The sequence below is a fragment of the Salvelinus fontinalis genome, chromosome 40, assembly GCF_029448725.1.
Source record: "Salvelinus fontinalis isolate EN_2023a chromosome 40, ASM2944872v1, whole genome shotgun sequence".
NCBI lineage: Eukaryota > Metazoa > Chordata > Actinopteri > Salmoniformes > Salmonidae > Salvelinus > Salvelinus fontinalis.
The window spans coordinates 21,968,014-21,993,430 of NC_074704.1; the positions used below are offsets into that span (position 1 = coordinate 21,968,014).

Sequence of the window (25,417 nt, forward strand, 5' to 3'; positions counted from 1 at the left end):
ATTTTTACTGCTCTAATTAAGTTGGTAACCATTTTATAGCAATAAGGCACCTCAGGGGTTTGTGGTTTATGGCCAATATACCACAGCTACGGGCTGTATCCAGGCACTCCACACTACGCCTAAGAACAGCCTTTAGCCATGGTATATTGGCCATAAAACACACCCCTTCGTGCCTTATTACTTCATTATAATAGCAGGTTTATAAAGTCTGTGTTATAGAGGTTGTCAATTGAAGCTACAGTATAAAGTCAGTATCAGTCAAACTAAAAAGTGAATGAAAATTACAAAAAGCAAAGTTATAACATCTTGAAACATTCAAGAGAAGTTAGACATGAGGAAAAAAAAGGACAAACTCTGGTCACGCAAATGTCTCGTTTATTAATTAGAAGCCTGGAAAATTCATAATTTCACACTACTCTTCAATACTCCACTTAGTTTTCAAATCATGTTTACAGAAACCAGTTTTCAGGCATCTTGGGTGACGATGCGTGAAACCATTCCAAAACGCATCTAACCCAAATCCTGTTTATTAACACATGACCACATTGGGAAACAAAAAAAGTTTTGAAATAAAACGTACAAGACCGATATCACCCCGAATTAAAGAGAAAACAAAGAGTTTGATTGAAGAGAAGACAGAAGGTAAATTGATAACCTGTAGTGGAGAACACAGTCATCATAAGCAAATGCGAGGTCCATTGAATAGCTAAAGACTCTTGATTACAGAACTGGCTTCGGTACTGGAAAAGCTGAAGAGGTGTTAGGCACTCAAAGGGTGCCGCTCCCTCCCATTTAAAACCTGTTGGAATAGGAGCCAACTGATACAATGAAGTAGTGTGTACTAAAATACTGTATTTCTAGACATACTAGGGTTGTTTTTGACAGAAGTTCATGAATGCTGCCTGAAGCTTTCGGGGGTGAGTCGAAAAGGAATCCTAAGCAGTCACCTTTGACCTCAAAGGTCATTCTGTCTTGTCACACACAGAACTTACATAAATGTTTTAAAAAGTCATATCATTAGAGAATATAAACACATGTTAGAGTCCGTTCCTGTACCGATTATAAAGTCATTGGCCACTGAACCCCATTGTTGTATAAGGAAATTAACAGGACCATTTCAATCCTGATGTCTAGTCTAACTTTAACTGTCATCCATGGAGAGCTGTATTGGTGCCACAATAGCATGCAGGACAAGACAGACAGATCATTTATTCTCTACATTGAGAACTTGTCTCACAATCTAGATATTAAAGTCATAAGAAATGTGAGGCAATACAGAGGTGATAGAATTTTGACAGCATGACCACGATCAGAAATTAATGTGTTATGAGACATCACGGCTTGGTCGTGGATTTACCCTGTGGGCTGCATTTATACGGTTTCTCCTGTTTGATAGTGATTGATACAACACTTACTCTCCCTCCCTCCTGTATACTGACATTGAGACTGGGTACATGAAAGAGCTTTTAAGAGTTGAAAATGAAAATAATTAAAGATAAGTCAATTGGGTTTGTTTCCCTCTGTAAAGTGTGTTGGGGGTTGTTGAAGGGAACAAACAAGGCAGGAAACCTCTAGAACATGAAGTCTCAAACTGGTAGCTTTTGAAATGACGCTCTATACCCTACGCAGTTCATTACTTTTGACAAAATTGTCTACTACATAAGGAAACAGGGTGCCATTTCCAGACAGACATTTTTTCCACAGTTCAGATGGATGACAGTTTTCTAGAAACCCACTCAGCCTGTTTATCAATATCTGGCTGCTTCCAACCTGAAGGCCTCACCAAAGCCTGGGACTCAATTTAGCTGCCGAAGCCGAAGATGCCCTTGATGTAGCCGGTCAGGCCGCCCTTGCCCTTCTGCTCCACCTTGTCGTCGAGGGGTGGGAAGGCCACGTGGTTGAGTGCCAGGTCAAAGAAGAGGGGCTTACAGGGGATTGGCTGGAAGTCAGGGGGAAACTGGACCAGGTTGGGCTGCTTCCCCACCAGGGTGGGGTCCAGGTGGAAGGTTTCCAGGCGCTCGCACAGAGGCTGGATGGAGAGGGGTGGTAGCCAAAAGAGGGGTAGGGGTAGACAAATTAGAGGGAGAGAAGGGACTGGTAAAAATAAATGACTAGAACCTGTCATAAGGTATGGCTAGTCTGTCAGCTAGCAGAAAACGTATGCTGTGGATCCAATGCAGGTCATTTTTCATGAACCAGCACTAGGTTCAGTAGTGAACAACTAATGCCTGCCATGTCGACATAGAAATGTCATGCTGCTATCATGAGCAGTGTATGACAGATTTAAGAGTGAAACCCGATCCCGTGTGGGATTACACAATGACATATATACTCAGCAAAAAAATAAACGCCCCTTTTTCAGGACCCTGTCTTTCAAAGATAATTCGTAAAAATCCAAATAACTTCACAGATCTTCATTGTAAAGGGTTTAAACACTGTTTCCTATGGTTGTTCAATGAACCATGAGCAATTAATGAACATGCACCTGTGGAACGGTCATTAAGAGACTAACAGCTTACAGACGGTAGGCAATTAAGGTCACAGTTATGAAAACTTAGGACACTAAAGAGGCCTTTCTACGGTCTCTGAAAAACACCAAAAGAAAGATGCCCAGGGTCCCTGCTCATCTGCATGAATGTGCCTTAGGCATGCTGCGAGGAGGGATGAGGACTGCAGATGTGGCCAGGGCAATAAATTGCAATGAGACGCCTAAGACAGCGCTACAGGGAGACAGGACAGACAGCTGATCATGCTCGCAGTGGCAGACCACGTATAACAACACCTGCACAGGATCGGTACATCCGAACATCACACCAGCGGGACAGGTACAGGATGGCAACAACAACTGCCCGAGTTACACCAGGAACGCACAATCCCTCCATCAGTGCTCAGACTGTCCGCAATAGGCTGAGAGAGGCTGGACTGAGGACTTGTAGGCCTGTTGTAAGGCAGGTCCTCACCAGACATCACCGGCAACAATGTCAACTTATGGGCACAAACCCACCATCTCTGGATCAGACAGGACTGGCAAAAAGTGCTCTTCACTGATGAGTCAGCTTTGTCTCACCAGGGGTGATGGTCGGATTCGCGTTTATCGCCGAAGGAATGGGCGTTACACCGAGGCCTGTACTCTGGAATGGGATTGATTTGGAGGTGGAGGGTCCATCATGGTCTGGGGCGGTTTGCCACAGCCTCATCGGATTGAGCTTGTTGTCATTGCAGGCAATCTCAACGCTGTGCGTTACAGAGACATCCTCCTCCCTCATGTGGTACCCTTCCTGCAGGCTCATTCTGACTTGACCCTCCAGCATGACAATACCACCAGCCATACTGCTCGTTCTGTGCGTGATTTCCTGCAAGACAGGAATGTCAGTGTTCTGCCATGGCCTGCAAAGAGCCCGGAACTCAATCCCACTGAGCATGTCCGACCTGTTGGATCGGAGGGTGAGGGCCCCCCCTAGAAATGTCCGGGAACTTGCAGGTGCCTTGGTGGAAGTGTGGGGTAACATCTCACAGCAAGAACTGGCAAATCTTGTGCAGTCTATGAGGAGATGCACTGCAGTACTTAATGCAGCTGGTGGCCACACCAGATCCCGACTGTTACTTTTGACTCCCCCCTTTGTTCAGGGACACATTATTCAATTTCTGTTAGTCACATGTCTGTGGAACTTGTTCAGTTTGTCTCAGTTGTTGAATCTTATGTTCATACAAATATTTACACAATAAATTTGCTGAAAATAAACGCAGTTGACAGTGAGAGGACCTTTCTTTTTTTTTGTTTAGCATGTCTGGCAGAGGTCTCCTGATATTTCACCCATCCCCCAAACATTTACATTTTTCCATGTCAGTCTGATAGTCAATACATTACAGAGCTGGAATGCTGCCTGAGGCAGGTCAGGGAGTATTATTTCCCACAGACTGTCCCATGTAAGGCAATGATTTGTGGTAGGCACACTCCTATTCCCAACACTACCTCCTCTCACAACTAACATACATACAGTAGTATTCTCTACACTTTTCATTTACTCCACCATTATCTGAAAGTAGCCCAGAAAATGGCTGGGCTGGAACTTGAGGTACAGAGGAGTCAGATTTAACCCAGAACTAAAGTACCACGTAATTGGTCAGCTGCGCAATTAAGTTCTGGGTCAACGTTAAGAGAAGAGATCAAGAAATGCTAGAATGAGGAGCGGAACGAGGAGCTCTACCCTCTCTTTGCAAGTTACGGCCGAATGTCCCCTTCCAAAATTCAAAAGATGCTAACACCTGCGAAATAGTGATTTGTTCAAATAACCAGTGACAAAAAACCCAAACACCGTAATGACACGCAGAGTCTCTCCACGACAGATTAGAGTTAGGACTAAGCACAATGGGGGTAGTTCGCAGTGAGACTTCGTTTTCATGTGGGAGGCTAATTTTGTTCGTTCTTACCGTGTTGTCTTTCACCTTCTGCTGAGAGGGTGCTTCAGGAGCATCCTCCGTGTCTAAAATACAAACACACCCTCAGCTTCATAACACAGGCAAAATAAACCAGAGACCACAAGTCTTACAAAACACATACCGGTCAGGTCACAACAATGACAAGTCAAGCAGAAAAGTAAATACAAAGATAAGTTGCCTAACCCTATAGAAACAAAATGGCTGCCCTTGCAAGTCAGGTACCCACCTAAGATGGCTGCCGCTTGAAGCGAGTATTTCTCAGCGTTGACCTCTGTGATCAGCTCCTGCACATCAGGCAGATCCTTTAGGCAAGAGAGACAGATACATCAGACAAAGACACTTTTAGACAGTCCCACAGTAGAGTATCATGAATAACACGTATGTTTACCGACCTGCAAACATTTCAATGACAAACACGCCCCCCCCCCCCCCCAAAAGATAAAAGAACACCAACTTTGTGGATATTGTCATGTTTGAACTCGGAGCCAATTGATTCTATATCATGAATAGTATTTGACAGACAAAGCTTTTCTTTCAACGCATGAGTTGTAGATACAGGTAACTGCCAAAATAATGGAAACACTTGAATGAGGGATACAAAGTATATTGAAAGCAGGTGCTTCCACACAGTGCCGAGTTAATTATGCTTAGGGTCATGTATAAAAACACTGGGAAGTCCATTATATTCGCTATCATGGCTAAGCAACCATTGGATGACAATGGCCCCATCCAGGTGGCACGAGCGGTCACGGAATGGTTCGATGAGCATGAAAATGATTTAAACCACGCGTCATGGCCGTCTCAGTCACCAGATCTCAACCCAATTGAAACCTTATGGGCGATCTGGAGCGGCGTCTGAGACGGCCTTTCCCACCACCACATTATGGAATGTCTCATGGAAGAATGGTATCACATTCCTCCAATAAAGTTCCAGACACTGGCAGAATCTGTCATGCAGAGGCGCATTGAAGCCGTTGTGACTCGTGTTGGCTCAATGCCCTATTAAAAGACACCTTATGTTAGCGTTTCCTTTATTTTGGCAGTTACCTGCGTGTTAAAAACGTTTACACACTGGCCAGAGTCAGGGGGTCGAAGGTTTTAGGTCAGGGGTCAGTGTCTGATACCTTGAGGCTGTTGTTGAGGCTCTTAGCCTTGGACTGGACCTCCTTGGCGTATTTCAGGACCCGTTCATACAGGACCAGAGCCTCGCTCCACTTCTTCACCAGCACGTACGACTGGGCTATGAAGAAACACCTGGGGGAGAGAGCGAGCAGGGACGTTAGTGACTGGTTTACGCTTCTGTTCTGGCAGAGGCGGATCACAATGGCAGGGGTCAAGCCAGCAAGTGTGTGTGATATAGAACACACAGTTCACTACATTTCTTTACTAGCTTATACATCAAGGCTATGAAGAAACACCTGTGGGTGTGTGTGCGCGTGGACGGTGTGTGTCCTCCGTCGGGTGAGCTCTGACCTGTAGGCCTTGTACACCAGCATCTTGAGGGCCACCTCCTTCTGGAACGTGTGATCTTCCTCTAGCCCCTGCAGGGTGGACAGCTCTGCCAGACTCTGTAGAAACAGTCATGAGGCAACATCAACAAGGACAAGATGACTCACTGCTAGAGGCTTAACCATAGAAATAGAATGAGTCAGAAAGAAACATGCTATTTCTACAGGCTTAACATTAGGGTTGAATGGCAGGCCTCCCTCAGACGATCCCGCTGGCGAAGACGTCGGATGTGGAAGTCCTGGCCTGTCCTGGTCTGTGGTTGTGAGGCCAGTTGCCTATACTGACACATTTTCTAAAGTGACGTTGGAGGCTTATGGTAGAGAAATGAAAATTCGAATCTCCGGCAACAGCTCTGGTGGACATTCCTGTAGTCAGCATGCCAATTGCACGCTCCCTCAAAACTTGAGACATCTGTGGCATTGTGTTGTGTGACAAAACTACACATTTTAGAGTGGCCTTTTATGGTCTGCAGAACAAGGTGCACCGGTGTTATGATCCTGCTGTTTAATCAGCTTCTTGATCTGCCACACCTGTCGGGTGGATGTTTGGAGAAATGCTCACTAACAGGGATGTAAACAAACTTGTGCTCAAAATTTGAGAAATAAGCTTGTGGTGCGCATGGAACATTTCTGGGATCTTCTATTTAAGCTCATGAAACCGCTACATGTTGCGTTTATATTTTTGTTCAGTATAGTTTATGTACTTGACCCTGGGTATGCGGAGTAAATAGAGGTATTTGAACTTTCTCCAACTCCAAGAAGGGTTCGGATGTTTTGTGGTCATGAAGCAGGAAAATATCTAACCTTTCAGTTTCACTATCAATTACTGTAACATTATGAGACGACAAGGACAGACATTTGGAATGTGCCAGACAATGGAATGTGACATCGTGTTGTTGTGTTATCAGAGGTGTATTCATTAGTGCACACAACAGCAAAACAGAAAGGTTTAATTGGACAACATCAGGTAGTACCGCACTGTTTTACTCTGTTTTGTGGCTACTGAATACGACCCAGGTGTGTGTTTGTACCTGGAGGATGATGTCGTAGAGACGGATGAGGTCCTGGGGGCGAGGGCCCCTTTTGTTCTCGTCCGCCTGCGGCTCCTTCAGCTTGGCCTGCAGCATGTGGGCCATGCTCTCGTTCCTCTTCACCACCGTCCACAGCTTGATGTAGGTCAGGTAGCTATGGAGGGGGGGGGGGCAGACACAAACACAGGTCAAAGACTGATTCAATGTACAGATAGGCTCTTATTTGATTGTATTTCTCATCTTCTCAAAACGGATTGGAGAAGACGGTCTGAGGGACCTATAGTGGTCACCATGCGTCTAGCATCCTCTGACAAATGTCAGACAGAATGACCTCTCTTACCTGTGCAGGAACTGCAGGTTGGACACTTTGCCACTGGCATCATCAGATCTCTCTCGCTGCTTCTGCAGAGTTGAGAAATCAGGGAGCATTTACCCATAAACAGATAGTGACAGAGTCTGGTACGGTCCTTGACCCTCCTACTCACTTTACTGTTTAGCCTATGAACTTTACTACGTCAGGTCAGTAAACCCACGTATCAACGTGAACCCCGGTCAGTTCGTAACCCTAACTGTCATGTCTGTAACTTCAAATGTATCAGTTCATAACCCTAACGGTCTTGTCTGTAACCTCATTTGTCATTCTGTAACCCAAACAGTCATGTCTGTAACTCTTTCGGTGTCAGTCAGTCATACATACCGCTTCAGTTTTCAGCTCCTCTCTCACAGCCTGGATGGTGTCTCTGCACTCGGCTAGTAGGGTCTCGTACAGACGTTCCTTGGTCTCCTCATTGGCTGCCTGTGGGGGACAAATGGTGATCCAGTAGAAATATGACATACAATATAAATTCATATTTCCATATACACCTCCCCTGACCTTCTCCAATGGGTATTGAGAAGGACATGAGGATAGAGGACATGAGGCATAAGCAAGAGAGATCTTCCCTATCCCTGAGCTGCTGAAATGCCTACGGCAGCATTTTACTCACATGTGCTCATACTTGAAATGTAAGGCTGTGACTGGGAGAGACAGGAGTATGCAGCAGAGCAGGTTGCTGTAGACATTCCTGTAGAAGGTGAATTCCTAGAGCTACTGTAGCTCAGGACCGATGTGAAAGAGAAGCTTTGTTCTTCACGTCACCCAAGATGTAACACAGGCTCATTGTGTACGTTACTGTCGGCTAACTTGCAGATTTGGGAGGCAGCCAAGTGTCGTGGTTTATATTGTTTATGACAAAGGTCAGTCGTTTTAGAAGATGAGTGAGTCAGAAATATTAAAAAGTATCGTCAATGACTCATGTCCTAGTTAGAACGTCCTAGCAGTGCCTATATTAAATAAAAAATAAAAAAATGCTAATAAAATGTTTGTTATATATTCACCTGCTGACTAATGATTGCTTGTGTTTTTGTCAGCTAAAACAGAGAAGACGCTGGCGAATCCTGAGATTTACTATGTCTCACAAGCATGTACACCGATTCAGAGGATAAGATGCGGCAAAATAATGTAAGATTGGATGGATTTAAGTGCTAAAACATGGCGGGGAATGATTGGGAGCGTTCTACTTCAAAATAGAAAATTCTGCCACTTTTTAACCTCAAATTCCTCATCTCCAGCACCATACCAGTGTCTACATTTCTGAAAACTGCACATTTATATGGATGCGTTTAAAACTATAAAAACGTCCTAAAAAAAATGCTTATCATTAAGCACGTTTCCATCCAGTTATGCGGGTAAAGTAACTGTATAAATAAAATAAAAATTTAAAATCACGACAGCTGTGATGAAACCGATGGTTTCAGTACAATTTTATAAAATGCCGAAAGATGGCGTTCATTCGACATGGTGGGATCTTTGTGTCGGTAAAATTCATTATGTGAGCAATGGTGGTGGAAACTCCTTAAATGCACAAATATTGACATTATAAATCCTTCTACTGGAGTCGTGAGATGACATGGTGTGTGGTCCTGCCACTACAACTCCGGAAACCATGCAGTTTAAGTAAGCTAGGCTACAGTTTAAATCATTTACGATGAACTTCACAGGGTGATGAAAGTGCACGGTGATCTTAATGCTCCTGTTCCAATAAATATCGAGGGTCTTATTTTGGTGACATGAAGATCGATGCTTGACTGACGTTTGACGATAAAGATATTCTCGCTCTTAATAGCGTCATGTTCAGTAGCCTACCCGCACTGTTAGGCTTGGATGGTATACCGGTTATACAGTATACCGGGGTATTTTGAAATACCGGCGGTATTGATTTGAACACCGGTCAAAAGAATAAGCAAACCAAATGCGTATGCTGGAGCCCTTAGCTGGATATAATTTAACAAATCTTAGATTTCGTTATAAACCGTGGCATAGCTCGCACCCACACACATTGTTTAAATGTTTATTTTATTGTACGAGGGTGCATGCTACGCCCCTGCTTATAACAATAACTGTTAGAAAGCTACGGGCTCCAGCTATGCATTTGGTTTGCAAACTTAACATCTAGTGGCTAGATGTAAAGATCAAGCTTCTGGTTTACAGCACAGACATTCAATCCTTCCCATGATCAAGCTCCCTGTTGCCTAAATTGTTGTGTGCAAAAAATACAAATGTATAACAGAAACAGTAGGACTATCAAAATCTGGATTACGCCCAACCCTACGCAGTGTATCTGACCAGAGTAGTGACAATTGCTATTTAACACAACAGTTTGAGACAGCTGAAAATGCGATGGAAACACATTTACCTTTCAACATTTTTCCCGGTACATGAACTTAAGAGAAAACGTACATTGTGTGCACTACGTCGTCACACACTGATTTTTCAAAGTCAGTTTTGTGGATTTTGGAATATCCGCATCAAAATCTGTCGCCGATTGGATGGAAACCTACCTTCTGACACACAGAGTAGGATATATATATATTTTTTTAACTGTTAAAAAAACCTTCAACGAGTTTCTAGCCAGAGGGATGGCATTTTCTTGCTCCCCACGTCACCATGAATCTGTTTGAAAATCCCTGTTTTTCAAATGTAACTTTTGATGTCATCGGGTGGAATGTGTTAACATAATATAATTTTCTTCAAAAAGTAGAAAAATCACAATTTTCCCATATGTAAACGTTACTGTGCTGGAGATAATGAAAATGAGTCTGAGAAGCTGTGAGAGTTGCCATTTAACACAAATTTGTATTGGGCAGACAATGAAGTAACATTCACTCCTCTCCATCCAGCACGTAGGGAGGGCGTCTTGTGGTGACACACAAACTAGTGCCACCACCCTGGCAAAGCCCCTAATAGAACTGGGAGAACCAGTCTGGTGTCTACTGTGCTTCCACAGAGAGAGGGAGGGCGCATCCCTCTTCAGTATGGCCCCTAGGGATTGCGCATGGCCTTAAATGGCATTTCCGTTGGAATGGTTGAGGGATTCCTCACGCACCCAGACAATTGTAATCCACAGAAGTCCTTTGGAGGAAGGAATGTTGACAGATACAAATGTCAAATATAAAAAGCATAAATGAGAAATAATAAAGTCAATAATAAAAAGTTGCCATATGAAATTTTGACCTTACCTAGGCCTCCATAATGTTTCATTTGTGTGCTACAAAGCAAAAACATACGTCAAATATAGCTTTACCCGCTTGCTCTGTAATAATAGTATTTTAATGTTCATACATTTATGAATATAGAAATATATAAAACATGAATATTTAAATGTTTTGATATTCTATATAAATTGTTCTAACATAATATACTCTACAGGCATATCAAAGATCCAGTGTGGGATCAATGCTACCTTTAGGGTTTGTAAGCATTACCAACATAGTGAATGTGAAAATGGATTCAAAACTGTCACACTACTGGTGATTTGCAGGATGTGCAACGATACAAGTAAAAGGAGGGTTGTGATTGGTTACATTGTCTACTATAGCAATTTCTCTGTATAAAATAGGCCATAACTTTAGACAGCTGAGGTAGATAAAGGGGAGTGTAGAAGTAGAGGCAGGACAGGTATGAGGGGGAATTTCTGACCAGACCCAAATTCAGCCTTACTTCAAAAGTGTAAGCACAACAATTACGTGTAATGCTATGCCACACTACATCTAACAGAAATGATGGTCCCACTCCCAAGCTGATAACCATTTAGCTCCGATGCTAGTCTGTCCATAGAGACCAGGGCTGATGGGTGTAGCCATGTGAGTGTGGGTCGCTATGCATAGAATGCAGTTTGACAGCACGAGCGGCAGCATGCCAGAGCCTAGTGCAGGTGGGTGTGACAGGTGTGGCCGCAGGGTGGAAGAGGTAGGACTACAGGAAGTCCGACAGGGAAGGTAAGAAGAGTCTGACAATAGACACCTGTCAGAGAGCTGTAGTGGAGCGAACGCCACCTACTGAGACCCAAGGTGAACTACACGAGACGATAGCCACCGTTGGACTCCTGACCTGCCTTTGGGATAACCTCTCCCTGCAGACTGGTTGATAACAGCTTGATACGGCTAAAGAAAGAGCACTGACTAGGCTGCGCCACTAAACCCCTGTTCACTGGTCCTCCTAGTTCACTAAAAGTTTCTCTAGTTCATAAGGCATCCTTGTTCACTAGGCTCATAAGTTTGCTACTAGTCCCGTAGCTACTTCACAATAGCCCATAATGAAGCAGAGGTGTCCAAGCAGAAACCCTTTTCAGGGCTTGACATTAACGTTTAGCCAGTTGTCAGTCGGACAAGTAGGACAGTTTCTTGACTTCTCTGAAAGCTCAAGTTACTGGTCACCCCACCAAATAAAAGGCCTTTAACGCCATAAGCCCAAAAAGGTGACTGATAAGCATGTTGTAAGAGGCAAAGAACATTAATAGGGTTTCACAGAATTTTCCTCACTAGTTAGTCTGAGGTCTATGATTATTTTAAAGGCTACCTGCTGCCATGTCTCCCTCTCTCTCAGGCAACGGCCCACTTGATTGAAAGACCGCTCGTGCCTGTCAATGCAATACAATATTTCTACTCAGATGCTCTCTGCAGAGATCGGGAAAACACGAGACAGCACATCTAGAAGACACTTAGATTAAATTCTAATCTGAGTAATTGTTTGATGTGTGACAACTAATCTATATTCTGCTTGTCCGATTTGTTGTTGTTGCTTGTCCCAGACAAGAGGACAAGCGTTAATGTCGAGAACTCCTTTTAACACTATCGTGCTGACCTGAACCGTACGGGCTCGGATATTCTATTTTCACATTGTCCTTTCTAGCAACTGCAGTGTATGAGAAACCAGACCAGTCAAGTTCTGCTTGGCTCAGTAGTGTGAAAATGTGACTAGTCCCCTGGTAGGGTCACTGACCTGGGCGATGGCGGCCTCGTTGTCTCCCAGGCCCAGCAGGAAGATGCGGGCCTTGTCGATCTTGACGGGCACCGTCCGGCCTCGCCACTCCACCTCGCTCATGGTGGCTGCCTGCTTGGCTCTCGTCTGTGTGATCAGGGCCTGGAACAATACCATAACCATTCAACAGTATGCTACATAAGACAGGTCTATTCCGATATCCACACTAGCCTACTACTGATATAGAGACCAATGTATTGAGCCTGCATTCTAAGTGGTATAACAGTATGGACAATGGAACAAAGTGATTCTCTCTGCACTTAACAAGTAAAAAAATAGATGTAGGGACAGATGTATGGCCATACTTTCCAGTAGGAAAGTAGTAGTTACTTTGCATGTGTTTTACAGTGAGAGGGACCACACACTGACCTCTAGTTTCTCAGCCATCATGCCCCCTCCTCCTCCTGCACTCAGCCTCATCTGCATCAGCTCATTCATGGCGTTCTGGTCACCTGGAATCAGAGGGGAGTAGGGTTGTTTAGTACCAGTCAGCTGAACAGGAATGAGTTGTGTGTGTGTGGGGGGGGGAGCAGTAGAATGCATATACTACCGTTCAAAAGTTTGGGGTCACTTAAAAATGTCCTTTTCCATGACAACATACATGAAATGAGTTGCAAAATGAAAAGGAAATAGTCAAGATGTTGACAAGGTTACAAATAATGATTTTTAATTGAAATAGTGTCCTTCAGGGGGGCCTCCCGGGTGGCGCAGTGGTCTAGGGCACTGCATCGCAGTGCTATCTGCGCCACCAGAGTCTCTGGGTTCGCCCCCAGGCTCTGTCGCAGCCGGACGCGACCGGGAGGTCCGTGGGGCGACGCACAATTTGGCTAGCGTCGTCCGGGTTAGGGAGGGTTTGGCCGGTAGGGATTCCCTTGTCTCATCGCGCTCCAGTGACTCCTGTGGCGGGCTGGGCGCAGTGCGCGCTAACCAAAGGGGCCAGGTGCAAGGTGTTTCCTCCGAAACATTGGTGCGGCTGGCTTCCGGGTTGGAGGCGCGCTGTGTTAAAGAAGCAGTGCGGCTTGGTTGCGTTGTGCCTCGGAGGACGCATGGCTTTCGACCTTCGTCTCTCCCGAGCCCGTACGGGAGTTGTAGCGATGAGACAAGATAGTAATTACTAGCGATTGGATACCACGAAAATTGGGGAGAAAAGGGGATAAAATTTATTTTAAAAAAAAAGAGAAAAAAAAAAGAAAAGAAATAGTGTCCTTCAAATTTTGCTTTCGTCAAAGAAATCGCCGTTTGCAGCAATTACAGCCTTGCAGACCTTTGGCATTCTAGTAGTCAATTTGTTGAGGTAATCTGAAGAGATTTCACACAATGCTTCATGAAGCACCTCCCACAAGTTGGATTGTCTTGAAGGGCACTTCTTACGTACCATATGGTCAAGCTGCTCCCACAACAGCTCAATAGGGTTGAGATCCAGCTGACTGCTTCTTCCCTAAATAGTTACTGCATAGTTTGGAGCTGTGCTTTTGGTCATTGTCCTGTTGTAGGAGGAAATTGCCTCCAAATAAGCGCCATCCACGGGGTATGGCATGGCGTTGCAAAAGGGAGTGATGGATCTTGAAGGAAGGCTCTTTTAGCCTTTACAAATCTCACACTTCACCACCACCAAAGCACCCCCAGACCATCACATTGCCTCCATGCTTGACAGATGGCGTCAAGCACTCCTCCAGCATCTTTTCTGCTTCTCACGAATGGCCTTTGTGATCCGAACACCTCAAACTTAGATTTGCCTGTCTATTACACTTTTTCCCCAAACTTCCTCTGTCCTGTGTCTGTTCTTTTGCCAATCTTAATCTTTTTATTGGCCAGTCTGAGATATGGCTTTTTATTTTTCCAACTCCGCCAAGAAGGCCAGCATCCGAGTCGCCTCGTCACTGTTGACGTTGAGACTGGTGTTTTGCTGGTACTATTTAATGAAGCTGCCAGTTGAGGACTTGCGTCTGTTTCTCACACTAGACACTAATGTACTTGGCTTCTTTCTCAGTTGTGCACCGGGGCCTCCGACTCTTTCCATTCTGGATAGAGACCGTTTGCGCTGTTCTGTGAAGGGAGTAGTACACAGCGTTCGTTGTACAAGATCTTCAGTTTCTTGGCAATTTATCATTGAATAGCCTTCATTTCTCAGAACAAGAATACTGACAAGTTTCAGAAGAAAGCTTTTTGTTTCTGGCCATTTTGAGCTTGTAATCGAACCCACAAATGCTGATGCTCCAGACACTCAACTAGGCTGAAGAGGTCCAGTTTTATTGATTCTTTAACCAGGACAACAGTTTTCAGCTGTGCTAACATAATTGCAAAAGGGTTTTCTAAATTATCAATTAGCCTTTTAAAATAATAAACTTGGTTTAGCTAACAACGTGCCATTGGAACACAGGAGTGATGGTTTCTGATAATGGGCCTCTCTATGCCTATGTAGATACCCAATACAAAATAATTAAAATAAAATAAATGTTTTTGCTAAAATTGTTATTTACAACATTAACAATGTCTACAGTGTATTTCTGATAAATGTGATGTTATTTTAATGGTTTAAAAAAAAGTGCTTTTCTTAAAAAAATAAATTTCTAAGTGACCCCAAACTTTTGAACGGTAGTGTATGAGAGGTGTGAATGCAAATGAAAGTGCAACCCACTGTCAATCTGAGCGACGGGATGCGTGTGTCGCCTACCTATGTTGTAAGCACAGTAACGGATGTTGGGTGAGATCTCCTCCACACGCTGGTGATACAGCACTGCCAGCTCCTCAGTAAAGGCACTGGCCAGCTTCTCATAGATGGTCCTGAGAGAGGTTACAATACAGACACATGGAATTGTCTTTAGTTCACAAGTAGCAAGATGGTGGTCCGAGAATACAGCTGTACGCTAAATGTGTTTGGATATGTTAAGCATACGCCTACACGTAGGTACCGCTTGTAAACAGACAACTTGACATCTGTCAACATACAATGTAGCCTACATTCTTGAGGCCTCATTTGCCCCATGTGAAATGATCTCAATACTCTAGATCAAAAGCTCAGCAATCAAAAAGGGCCACACTTCGGCCTTTAGGTAGTATAATGGGGTCAGACTCACTTGCACTTGTTGAAGGCCTCCGTGGCAGCCTTCCACTCCTGCAGCTCAAAGCGCACCATGCCACTCAGGTAAGAGGTGTAGGCCTGCAGACAAGTTGCTTTCATTATTATTCATTCAGAGGTCAACGGCAGCTATCTCAGCTGGGTTAGAAAGACAGGGCCCTGAAGTGCTCTTTCCTCAAGGACACACCCAGCTGCCTATACTGTTGGTTCCTCAACTGATAAATTTGTCTTTAAATATTAGTTTCAGTTAAATTGTTACTTCACTTGCACAGAACTTGAACCACATGTTGAAAGAAATGAAGGTGAAACAATAGGGAAAGTCACACTCTCCAGGTCAGGGCATTAGCATACCTGTGCTTCCAGTTTGGTCTTGGCATCCACACGAGGGCTCTCACACAGCTTCTCCAGCCTCTCTCCATGTTTGGCGGCCTTCCGCAGGCGGGACAGCAGGTGGAAGCGCTTGCGGGGCTCTGTGTTGGCCTCCTGCTTCAGCTGCATGGCGTAGCTCCACGCCCGCTCAGCCTCCATCAGTACCAGCAGTAGATACCTAAAAAGGGGATTTGTTATATTCAAGGGACTTGGGCCAACTTTAGTGCCTCTTTGCGCACTTAATGCATTATGAGTATTTTGATTGTAGTTCTAGAACCAAACGATGGTTGCCGGCAGCTTTCATGCATGAAGTATTTGGATTGTAAATCCAGTTGTACTTTAATACTGTTGTATGAACGGGATCGGGTGCTATTACCTGTTGTCAGAGTACCGGTTGTCAGAGAGCATCTCGACAGTCACTTTCTTCCCAGTGAACTTGTGCCTGTTGCCACACTTGAAGCCCAGGGTCTTGCGCAGACGACGCAAGCGCCGGGAGCAGTATCCCCTAGGACAGAGAGAAAGAGATGGGTGAATTTTACAGTGTGAAACTAAGAGCCAACCATAAGGTATAGTCTATGATTGTCAAACTCCCATTCGCTGCCATAGTCCAGTCCTCCATCTCACCTGTATCTCTGATAATCCCCGTGTCGCAAGCCATGTTGTTGCTGGGAATCCTTGATGATCTGGAGAACTGCAAATCTGCGTCAAGGGCCATTCTACTACATTCACACAGGAACCAATAGCTAGCTACATACACAGTGGTGCATGAGAAAAGATCACAGTAAATATACTTTAGCAGTGGATTTGCATTATGTGATGGATGTAGCAGGTTGACAATGTTTATTTACTTAAATACACATGATTTTAGCAATATTCTAATGACAACATCTGTAAACCGCTTTTCTAATGACACGTAGCGCTAGCCTTCCGGCATTACGTTAGCTAACTAACGTTAGTTAGGCAAGCCTACCTCCACCAAAAAATACTGGTGTCTCAAAATTACATATTGGTCCCGGGTCAGCTTTATAGCTTTAGAAAGGATACTCTCCAGTCCTATTCCATCTTCCGTTTTATTTTCTTTATTCTCATCCATAGGCAATATTTTTCCTTCATTTTGCTTGTCTAAGGCCATTTTTCTGCTAGCAGCACACGTCCAAACTGACCCGAAGAAATGCGCCGGAAGTAAACTCCAGCGTCAGCGTCATCATACCTTTTTATGCAATTCTTGCTATGTTTACACATGACACGCAACACTAGTGAAGCACATAATTCAAAACAGTTCAACACAAAATTAAAAAAAAACATGAACGCAACATGTAACAGTGTTATTCCCATGTTTCATGAGCTGAAATAAAAGATCCTAGAAAGTTTCCATACGCACAAAACGAAAAAACAAAACGAAAAACTGCACACATTAATTTACATCCCTGTTTGTGAGCATTTTTTCCTTTGCCAAGATAATGCGTTCACCATCTTCTTCTTCTGAGTTTAACAGCAGGTAACATCCAATATTCTGCATTACCGCGCCCAACTTGACTATAATATAAATCCATTATAATTTGTAATTTTTTTATTTAACTAGGCAAGTCAGTTAAGAACAAATTGTTATTTAAAATGACAGCCTAGGAACAGTGCCTTGTTTAGGGGCAGAACAACAGATTTTTACCTTGTCAGCTCGGGGATTCAAACTCGCAACCTTTTTGGTTACTGGCCCAACGCTTTAACCACTAGGCTACCTGCCACCCCAAAATACAAAATACATTTTTTTATTTCAAACTAATCCTACACTCTTTAAAACCCCACTACCCCATTCCACTACTTTGACCCTATCTACTCCTGCACCATGCCAACGGCCTGGGAGGACGGAACACCACCACTCAACACACCCTGTAACTCTTCTGAAGTAAAAAAATAAATAAATAACACTATTCTAAAGACAAATCTGACATACCCAAATGCTTCTCTGCAGCTGCCACCACATCTGTTTTCTGTGATTGACATTCCATTTCAGTGGTACAGTTGATAACCATTGCTATGAAGGCAACCTTACTGAAGCATGTCACTCATTGGCCTATTCCTCTGTTCTGACACAGATCTACTACTCACAGGGATCCTCTCAGGATCCCTCACCCTTGAATCATCCTCATCTACTTTCTTCACTACCTCAGCATACAACACCTTCTGCAATACTCTGACTCTAGCCACCTCAACCTCCCTCTCTCGCACCAGACACTTCTGATCCCCAGCAACATGGGCACCCCTACAGTTAACACACAAAATGTTATCCACCAAAATGACACAATCCTCTAGCCCATGCCCTCTTGCACACTTCCCAAATCTTGGAATCTCCCTCCTTCAAACTGCTGCAACATGACCATAAACATTGCACCTGAAACACCGCAGTGGATTCGGCACAAAAGCTCTAACAGGATAACTGATATATCCTAACATGGCTTTGTTAGGAGCACCCCCCGATCCACATCGAAGGGACACTAGTGGATAAGGTGGAAAGTTTTAAGTTCCTCGGCGTACACATCACAGATAAACTGAAATGGTCCACCCACACAGATAGTGTGGTGAAGAAGGTGCAACAGCGCCTCTTCAACCTCAGGAGGCTGAAGAAATTTGGCTTGTCACCTAAAACCCTCCCAAACTTTTACAGATGCACAATTGAGAGCATCCTGTCGGGCTGTATCGCCGCCTGGTACGGCAACTGCACCGCCCTCAACTGCAAGGCTTTCCAGAGGGTGGTGCAGTCTGCACACGCATCACCGTGGGAAAACTACCTGCCCTCCAAGACACCTACAGCCCCGATGTCACAGGAAGGCCAAAAAGATCATCAAGGACAACAACCACCCGAACCACTGCCTGTTCACCCCGCTAACATCCAGAAGGCGAGGTCAGTATAGATGCATCAAAGCTGAGACCAAGAGACTGAAAAACTGTTTCTATCTCAAGGCCATCAGACTGCTAAACAGCAATCACTAACTCAGAGAGGCTGCTGCCTACATAGACTCAAATCACTGGCCACTTTAATAAATGGATCACTAGTCACTTTAAACAATGCCACTTTAATAATGTTAACATATCTTACATTACTCATCTCATTTGTATATACTGTACCTTATACCATCTATTGCACCTTGCCGATGCCATTTGGCCATCGCTCATCCATATATTTATATGTACATATTCTTATTCCATCCCTTTAGATTTCTGTGTATTAGGTAGTTGTTGGGGAATTGTTAGATTACTTGTTAGATATTATTGCACTGTCGAAACTAGAAGCACAAGCATTTCGCTACACTCACATTAACATCTGCTAACCATGTGTATGTGACCAATAAAATTTGATTTGATTTGATTTAAAGACTGACTCAAAACTCAAAAGGATTGACAGTGACTCCTCTGCTTCACCACGCACACCACTGGGACTGCGTCGCACCAAACGGCGGGCATCACAAACACCAGGAATCTTCAACTTCAATTGCTCCACCTCCACACTTAACGCTTCCCCAGAAATCAATCCTTTCAATGGTGCCCTGTTCCTAAGAGCAAAGCAAGAAACAGATCTTGACCCAAGTTAGGTAACATGTAGCGCCCACTCCCTCTGGTCAGAAGAAACACAAACAAATATCACAAGTACACCACAGGTTACCTTAACTGATTCATCGGCACCTAACTTCTTTCTCACCCACCCTGAAACAACAAATAGATCCGCCAAAAGACAAGGATCCACATTCTCCAAAAAGTTCACTCGTACTGGACCAGATTCTTCTTTATCATGTCCATTGATGGCAGGCTCGGGCGCCAAGTTTTTCACCTCACTTAACTCACCCTCATTCACTTCCATTTCCCCTCCAAAACTCAGTCTAGCACCTAACTGGTGTGGCATATTAAGAAGTTGAATAAACAGCAACCACTACTAAAGGACACCAATAAGAATAAGAGACTTGCTTGGCCCAAGAAACACGAGCAATGGACTTTAGACCAGTAGAAACTGTCCTTTGGTCTGATGAGTCCAAATGTGAGATTTTTGGTTCCAACTGCCGTGTCTTTGTGAGACGCAGAGTAGGTGAACGGATGATCTCCGCATTTGTGGTTCCCACCGTGAAGCATGGAGGTGGTGTGATTGTGTGGGTGTGCTTTTCTGGTGACATGGTCAGTGATTTATTTAGAATTCAAGGCACACTTAACCAGCATGGCTACCACAGCGTTCTGCAGCGATACACCATCCCATCTCATTTGTTTTTCAACAGGACAATGACCCAACACACCTCAAGTCTGTGTATTGGCTTTTTGACCAAGAAGGAGAGTGATGGTGCTGCATCAGATTACCTGGCCCCCACAATCACCTGACCTCAACCCAATTGAGATGGTTCGGGATGAGTTGGACCGCAGAGTTTAGGAAAAGCAGCCAACAAGTGCTCAGGATATGTGGGAACTCCATCAAGACTGTTGGAAAAGCATTCCAGGTGAAGCTGGTTGAGAGAAAGTGTGCAAAGCTGTCACCAAAACAAAGGGTGGGTACTTTGAAGAATCTAAAATATGACATTTATTTTGCTTTTTTGAAAACGTTTTTGCTTATTACATGATTCCATGTGTTATTTCATGTGAGTGAAGACATCAACACTTTTACGATGTAGAAAATAGTACAAATAAAGAAAAACCCTTGAATGAATAGGTGTCCAAACGTTTGACTGGTACTGTATATACATGTATACACATGCACATTTGTGGCCTGCTGGAGGTCATTTTGCAGGGCTCTGGCAGTGCTCCTCCTTGCACAAAGGCGGAGGTAGCGGTCCTGCTGCTGGGTTGTTGCCCTCCTACGGCCTCCTCCACGTCTCCTGATAGCGCCTCCATGCTCTGGACACTACGCTGACAGACACAGCAAACCTTGCCACAGCTCGCATTGATGTGCCATCCTGGATGAGCTGCACTACCTGAGCCACTTGTGTGGGTTGTAGACTCCGTCTCATGCTACCACTAGAATGAAAGCACCGCCAGCATTCAAAAGTGACCAAAACATCAGCCAGGAAGCATAGGAACTGAGAAGTGGTCTGTGGTCACCACCTGCAGAACCACTCCTTTATTGGGGGTGTCTTGCTAATTGACTATTATTTCCACCTTTTGTCTATTCCATTTGCACAACAGCATGTGACATTTATTGTCAATCAGTGTTGCTTCCTAAGTGGACAGTTTGATTTCACAGAAGTGTGATTGACTTGGAGTTACATTGTGTTGTTTAAGTGTTCCCTTTATTTTTTTGAGCAGTGTATATATATATATAAATATATACATACGCACACACTTAAATCATGTTTTGTTGACCCGTAGAAAAAATTGCATATGAGAATTTGCTACTGATATGACAGAATGAGCGACACTTTGACAACAAAATGGCAACCACAAAGTGAAAATTATGAACACCTTTAAATAGTATCCTAGACAGTCAAATAGGCTTTGAGGTATAGTTCTCCAAAACACATGTAGACAGCTTTCCCGGTGCCCATGAGGGCCCACCACCCCATTCTTTGAGTCTCCTTTGACATTTTGCCAAATGTCAGCCGAACATGTCAGTTTTCAATCAATGAGGAAGTTTGATTAAGTGCACCAGGCTATGGCATGTGACGTGAATGGGCAAAGCGTTGAGGGAGGAGCGCCCTTCTCAAATTAAACAATAATCTACACCACTCGGTCATGTTGTCAACAAGGCAGCATCGTTCAGAAACATACACCATCTATTATCGTTGCTTAATCTACGTCACTTCTGTTGAAAATGCGGCACCTAGGCTCACGCCCGGGATGCAGCCAGGTTCAAAAACATATGTAATCCACGCTAACCCGGACATTAATATAACTCCCTCATTGGTTCATGTGTTCTGCGCAGCAGATATGTATCTAGCCAGAAAGTTCTTGACCTCGGAGATGTGCACGGTCTCCTTGATGGTGGTGTCGCGGCTGTGCACCTGCAGTAGGCCACTCAAGCATGTTGTCACTGATCACCACAGTGAACAGCACCCCCATCTCATCATACCTGGGCACAAAGGCACCAAACATTATATTTACATTAGGGTCCCCACGGGGAAACAGTACATCTTCTATCGAGATAACCTTCAGTGAAGTCAAACATCAGGATGTTACATCATTCTGTTACATCATTCTGTATCCACTAAATTGCATGGCCACTAAATGTGTGGCTTTTGATATCAGAATTCTATTGAACTCAGAACGCATCCAACAGTGGACAGCACATTAAATCTGTCACATGAAATGGGAAACCACAACATAAAGAAACTATAATGGTATGAAGAAGTTTTACTTTGCGTTTAGCAGCTCCATTGAGGTTGGCATGGTTTCAAGACATCCAGGCCATGCAGAGACTCCCCTTTCCAAGAACTCCTGCAGCAAGCTTTCACAAACCTAAGACGTAGAATATAAATGTTATAACTACAATCATAGTCTTATTGAATAACTTTGCGTATACCTCAATAGTTTCCCACCTGTCTTAGTTCCACAGTGCACCGGGCTCCCCTTCCCATGTCCAAGGCCACTTTAACTGGAGACAAAATAGGATGGAGCTTCAAAACCTACAAGGGCCACAAGATGTCAGTGTGTGTAGCACATTCTAATAATGTCCATTAGTTAAAAAAAAACAGAAGAGATGCTGGATGCTCAAGTTGTCACCCATGTTATCAGAGACGTAACCATACTAAAGCTAGTGTGGAAAGGACTTAGGTGTTTCACCTTTCTCTGCTGTAGCCTCTGTTTGCTGTCGACTTTCTTCCCTCGCCGGAGTGAGTTGTACAGGTACGCCAACAGACCTCGCTCTGTTTCCAGTTACGGAGATGGCATAGATGTTGCGGAGTTGACTTCCATCTCGGCACTGTGAATGACAGACAGAAAAAAAAGATGGAGCACTGATATTGAAGTAAGATTTTATTAACCATAACAAAAATATGTTTTGTTGTCACACACACCAGATAAGTGCAGTGAAATGTGTTGTATTGCAGGGTCAGTCATACTGTCATACCAAGCAAAAAGGCAGTACCTGCTCATAGCATGGAACTGAGAAAAATGGCTTTTATGTACCTTGGTTTCACAGTAACCTAGTGCAGTTACTGCTAATATGACCCCCATTTTCACCAAAACACAATACAAGAGAGGCTAGATACTTGTCCACATGAATAAGCATGTATTTAATGAAGCAATAATGATATTAACTCATGTCCGACCAAATGAGCAGTTAATGCCTTTTTTGCTTGGTAGGGCAGTATAGTAGTACAGCGCACTTGGAGCAAATTAGGGTTAAGTGCCTTGCTCAAGGGCACAGAGATTCTTCACCTTGGGGATTCAAACCAGAGACCTTTTGGGTTAACGAAATAACGCGCTAACCGCTAGGCAACCTGCCGCCACACAACTGATCACAGGCGGCCGCTGGCACCATAATTGGGGAGGACAGGCTCAAAGTAATGGCTGGAACAGAACTATTGGAATGGTATCAAGCAAATCTAACACACGATTTCCGTGTGTTTAATATCATTCCATTCCAGCAATTATTATGAGCCGTCCTCCCCTCAGCAGCCTCCTGTGCAACTGACATATTGTGAAATTTTTTAAAGATCTACTCCTAAGTTGTTGTATTGTGACAGCATGAGAGGGATAGGGTATTAACTGCAGTTTTGTCCCTGCAGTAGAAGGCAGCATTACACTGACCTGTAGTTTATTGCGAGCGCCCTTGTGCGTCTGCAGCAGCTCTGCGTCCCCTCGGGCTCAACAGAGTCTCCAGGGCCTCTGGGCCCCATGGGAAATTGTACACAATTTTCACACCACGAGACACCCTGCCTGCCAGCTCCTCTTCTGTTATGCCACTGCAGCTGAAGTCAGACGGGCACAGGGCAAACTGGATCATAGATGAACAGGATTGGATGGACAGAGATGAGATTAGAGAAAAGTACTTTGCTATCCACATTAAGTCAAGTTGCCTTTCAGTATTACAAATACCAACATAGAAACAATGTTGTTTCTATAGATTTAAAAATCAAGATTCATGTTCAAGATCCAGATTAATTTGCAGACAGAAACAGATATTGACCACAATGTATTAAAATTTGATCAGAAAGAGACCCACCTTTCTCCACCACTACAGCCGATGCCGTGCCCAGTAGTCCAGTCACTGCGAGGAGATGCAGGGCGAGCAAAACCACACTAAAGAGGACTGGGTAACTTCATCTGGGCTGCCAGGAATGGACACAGATTAGGGGTTAAAGGTAGACTTAGCAAAATGACTGCCACGAGCAGCACCGCAGATATTGAGTTGAGTGAGATGCAAGACTTTGCTCACGTATGATTTAGGTGATGATTTAGGTTAAATCTATGCTCGATTAAATCTATTTGCACGTTGAATAAACATAATGGTAAATGACCACAGTGCAGCTGAATGGTTCATGTGATTTGAGGGAGAGGAAGCCTCACCAACCAGGTCCACCTGATGGCTGGAAGCACAAGCCGGCAGCTTTCTGTTCACTAGTTCCAAAGAGGGCACATACTGCTTCAAAACACCTGGACAAGAGGGAAAAACATTGACAATGATAGCCTGGAAACCCAATGTTGAATTTCATTTAACTCTACGCGTTGATTTCTATGTCCTGAAGCATGCGCACATGTAAAAATAGCAGATGTTCAAAACAACATCCAATGATAGTTACCTTGGAAAAGCCTGGTTCGAACAGATGCACCATTCTGGATAAGGGGCTGTGGCTTCAAAATAAGTTGGTCCTTACTTAGTTCTCTCTGGGAAAGTATTTTATGTAGGTTCTCGTTGTTCATCCATCTCAGTAGTTCTGTCTTTACCCAGGTGTAGAGTGCTTATCCCTTACACCTCTGCCCTGGACCATATCAGAGTTCCACCATTGTTCAAGAATGTTCTTCCTAAGTTCCATACCAAGTGGTCCATAGCCACATTTGGTTCCACGCTGAAAATAATCTCTATGAAGTTGGCTAGTAGCTATGTAATAAGTTACCTGTCAGTGCATAACTGTGTTTGTGTGGTCAGAGTCCTCAGCGACAGACCTGGCAGAAGTTGCAGTACTGCAGTGCTGAAGCGCAAAAGCTATCCTGCAGCATAGTGACGTTTTTGGTATATTCTCACATCTCCAGATGAGTCGTTTAACACAGTAGGTGAGCATGTTTAGTGGTCACTCATTTCGTTATTGAAAAGTTGTTAAGCATGCGTCGAGCTGAAACTTAACTAACATTGTGTGCGCTCATTCCTAGGCTGAAATCACGTTAGAAAATTGACATTTGAAAGTGAATGCACTTGCCTGCGAATTAAACCACGAGTTTGGCAAAGCCTAACAACTTAATATAATAAAGTAACATATATATATAGACATACACACTCTTCTATTTCTAAAATACTTGCAACCATGTGTAATGCGTGGACTGGGAGCACCCGGAAGTAAAGCTATAATGTCTACGTCACATTCCGTAGCGACAAGAAAATGATAGAAGTCTTCATCCATTACCTTACGTTCTTTTACCTCACGGTTATACTTGTGCAACTAGTAATGTTTACTATATTATTTTGCGGCCTGATGTAATTGTTTTAATTGAATATCCACTAAGA

At 43.9% G+C, this 25,417-nt stretch overlaps 1 protein-coding gene and 1 pseudogene across 1 annotated transcript; both read right to left on the minus strand.

Moving 5' to 3' along the window:
* Positions 1–358: 358 nt before the first annotated feature.
* Positions 359–16,983, minus strand: LOC129839990 (signal recognition particle subunit SRP68-like). Its single transcript, XM_055907756.1, has 16 exons — positions 16,831–16,983; positions 16,411–16,477; positions 16,163–16,291; positions 15,769–15,964; positions 15,416–15,498; positions 15,013–15,122; positions 12,708–12,790; positions 12,300–12,440; positions 7,677–7,775; positions 7,320–7,381; positions 6,980–7,133; positions 5,914–6,008; positions 5,565–5,694; positions 4,667–4,742; positions 4,432–4,484; positions 359–2,029 (listed from the first exon to the last, which is right to left on the minus strand). The coding sequence occupies exons 1-16, from the start codon at positions 16,916–16,918 to the stop codon at positions 1,802–1,804; spliced, it is 1,794 nt and encodes a 597-aa protein (XP_055763731.1). The 5' UTR covers positions 16,919–16,983; the 3' UTR covers positions 359–1,801.
* A 3,334-nt stretch (positions 16,984–20,317) lies between these two features.
* LOC129839991 (DNA polymerase subunit gamma-2, mitochondrial-like) lies at positions 20,318–25,379 on the minus strand (annotated as a pseudogene).
* Positions 25,380–25,417: the final 38 nt, after the last annotated feature.

Coding starts and splice junctions, on each gene's coding strand:
- LOC129839990 (XM_055907756.1), bottom strand. CDS start 16,918: ATGGCCTTAGACAAGCAAAATGAAGGAAAAATATTGCCTATGGATGAG. Junction 15,965..16,162: donor AACCGGTACTCTGACAACAG/GTAATAGCACCC, acceptor TCCCCTTTTTAG/GTATCTACTGCTGGTACTGA. Junction 12,441..12,707: donor TGATGGCTGAGAAACTAGAG/GTCAGTGTGTGG, acceptor GTATTGTTCCAG/GCCCTGATCACACAGACGAG.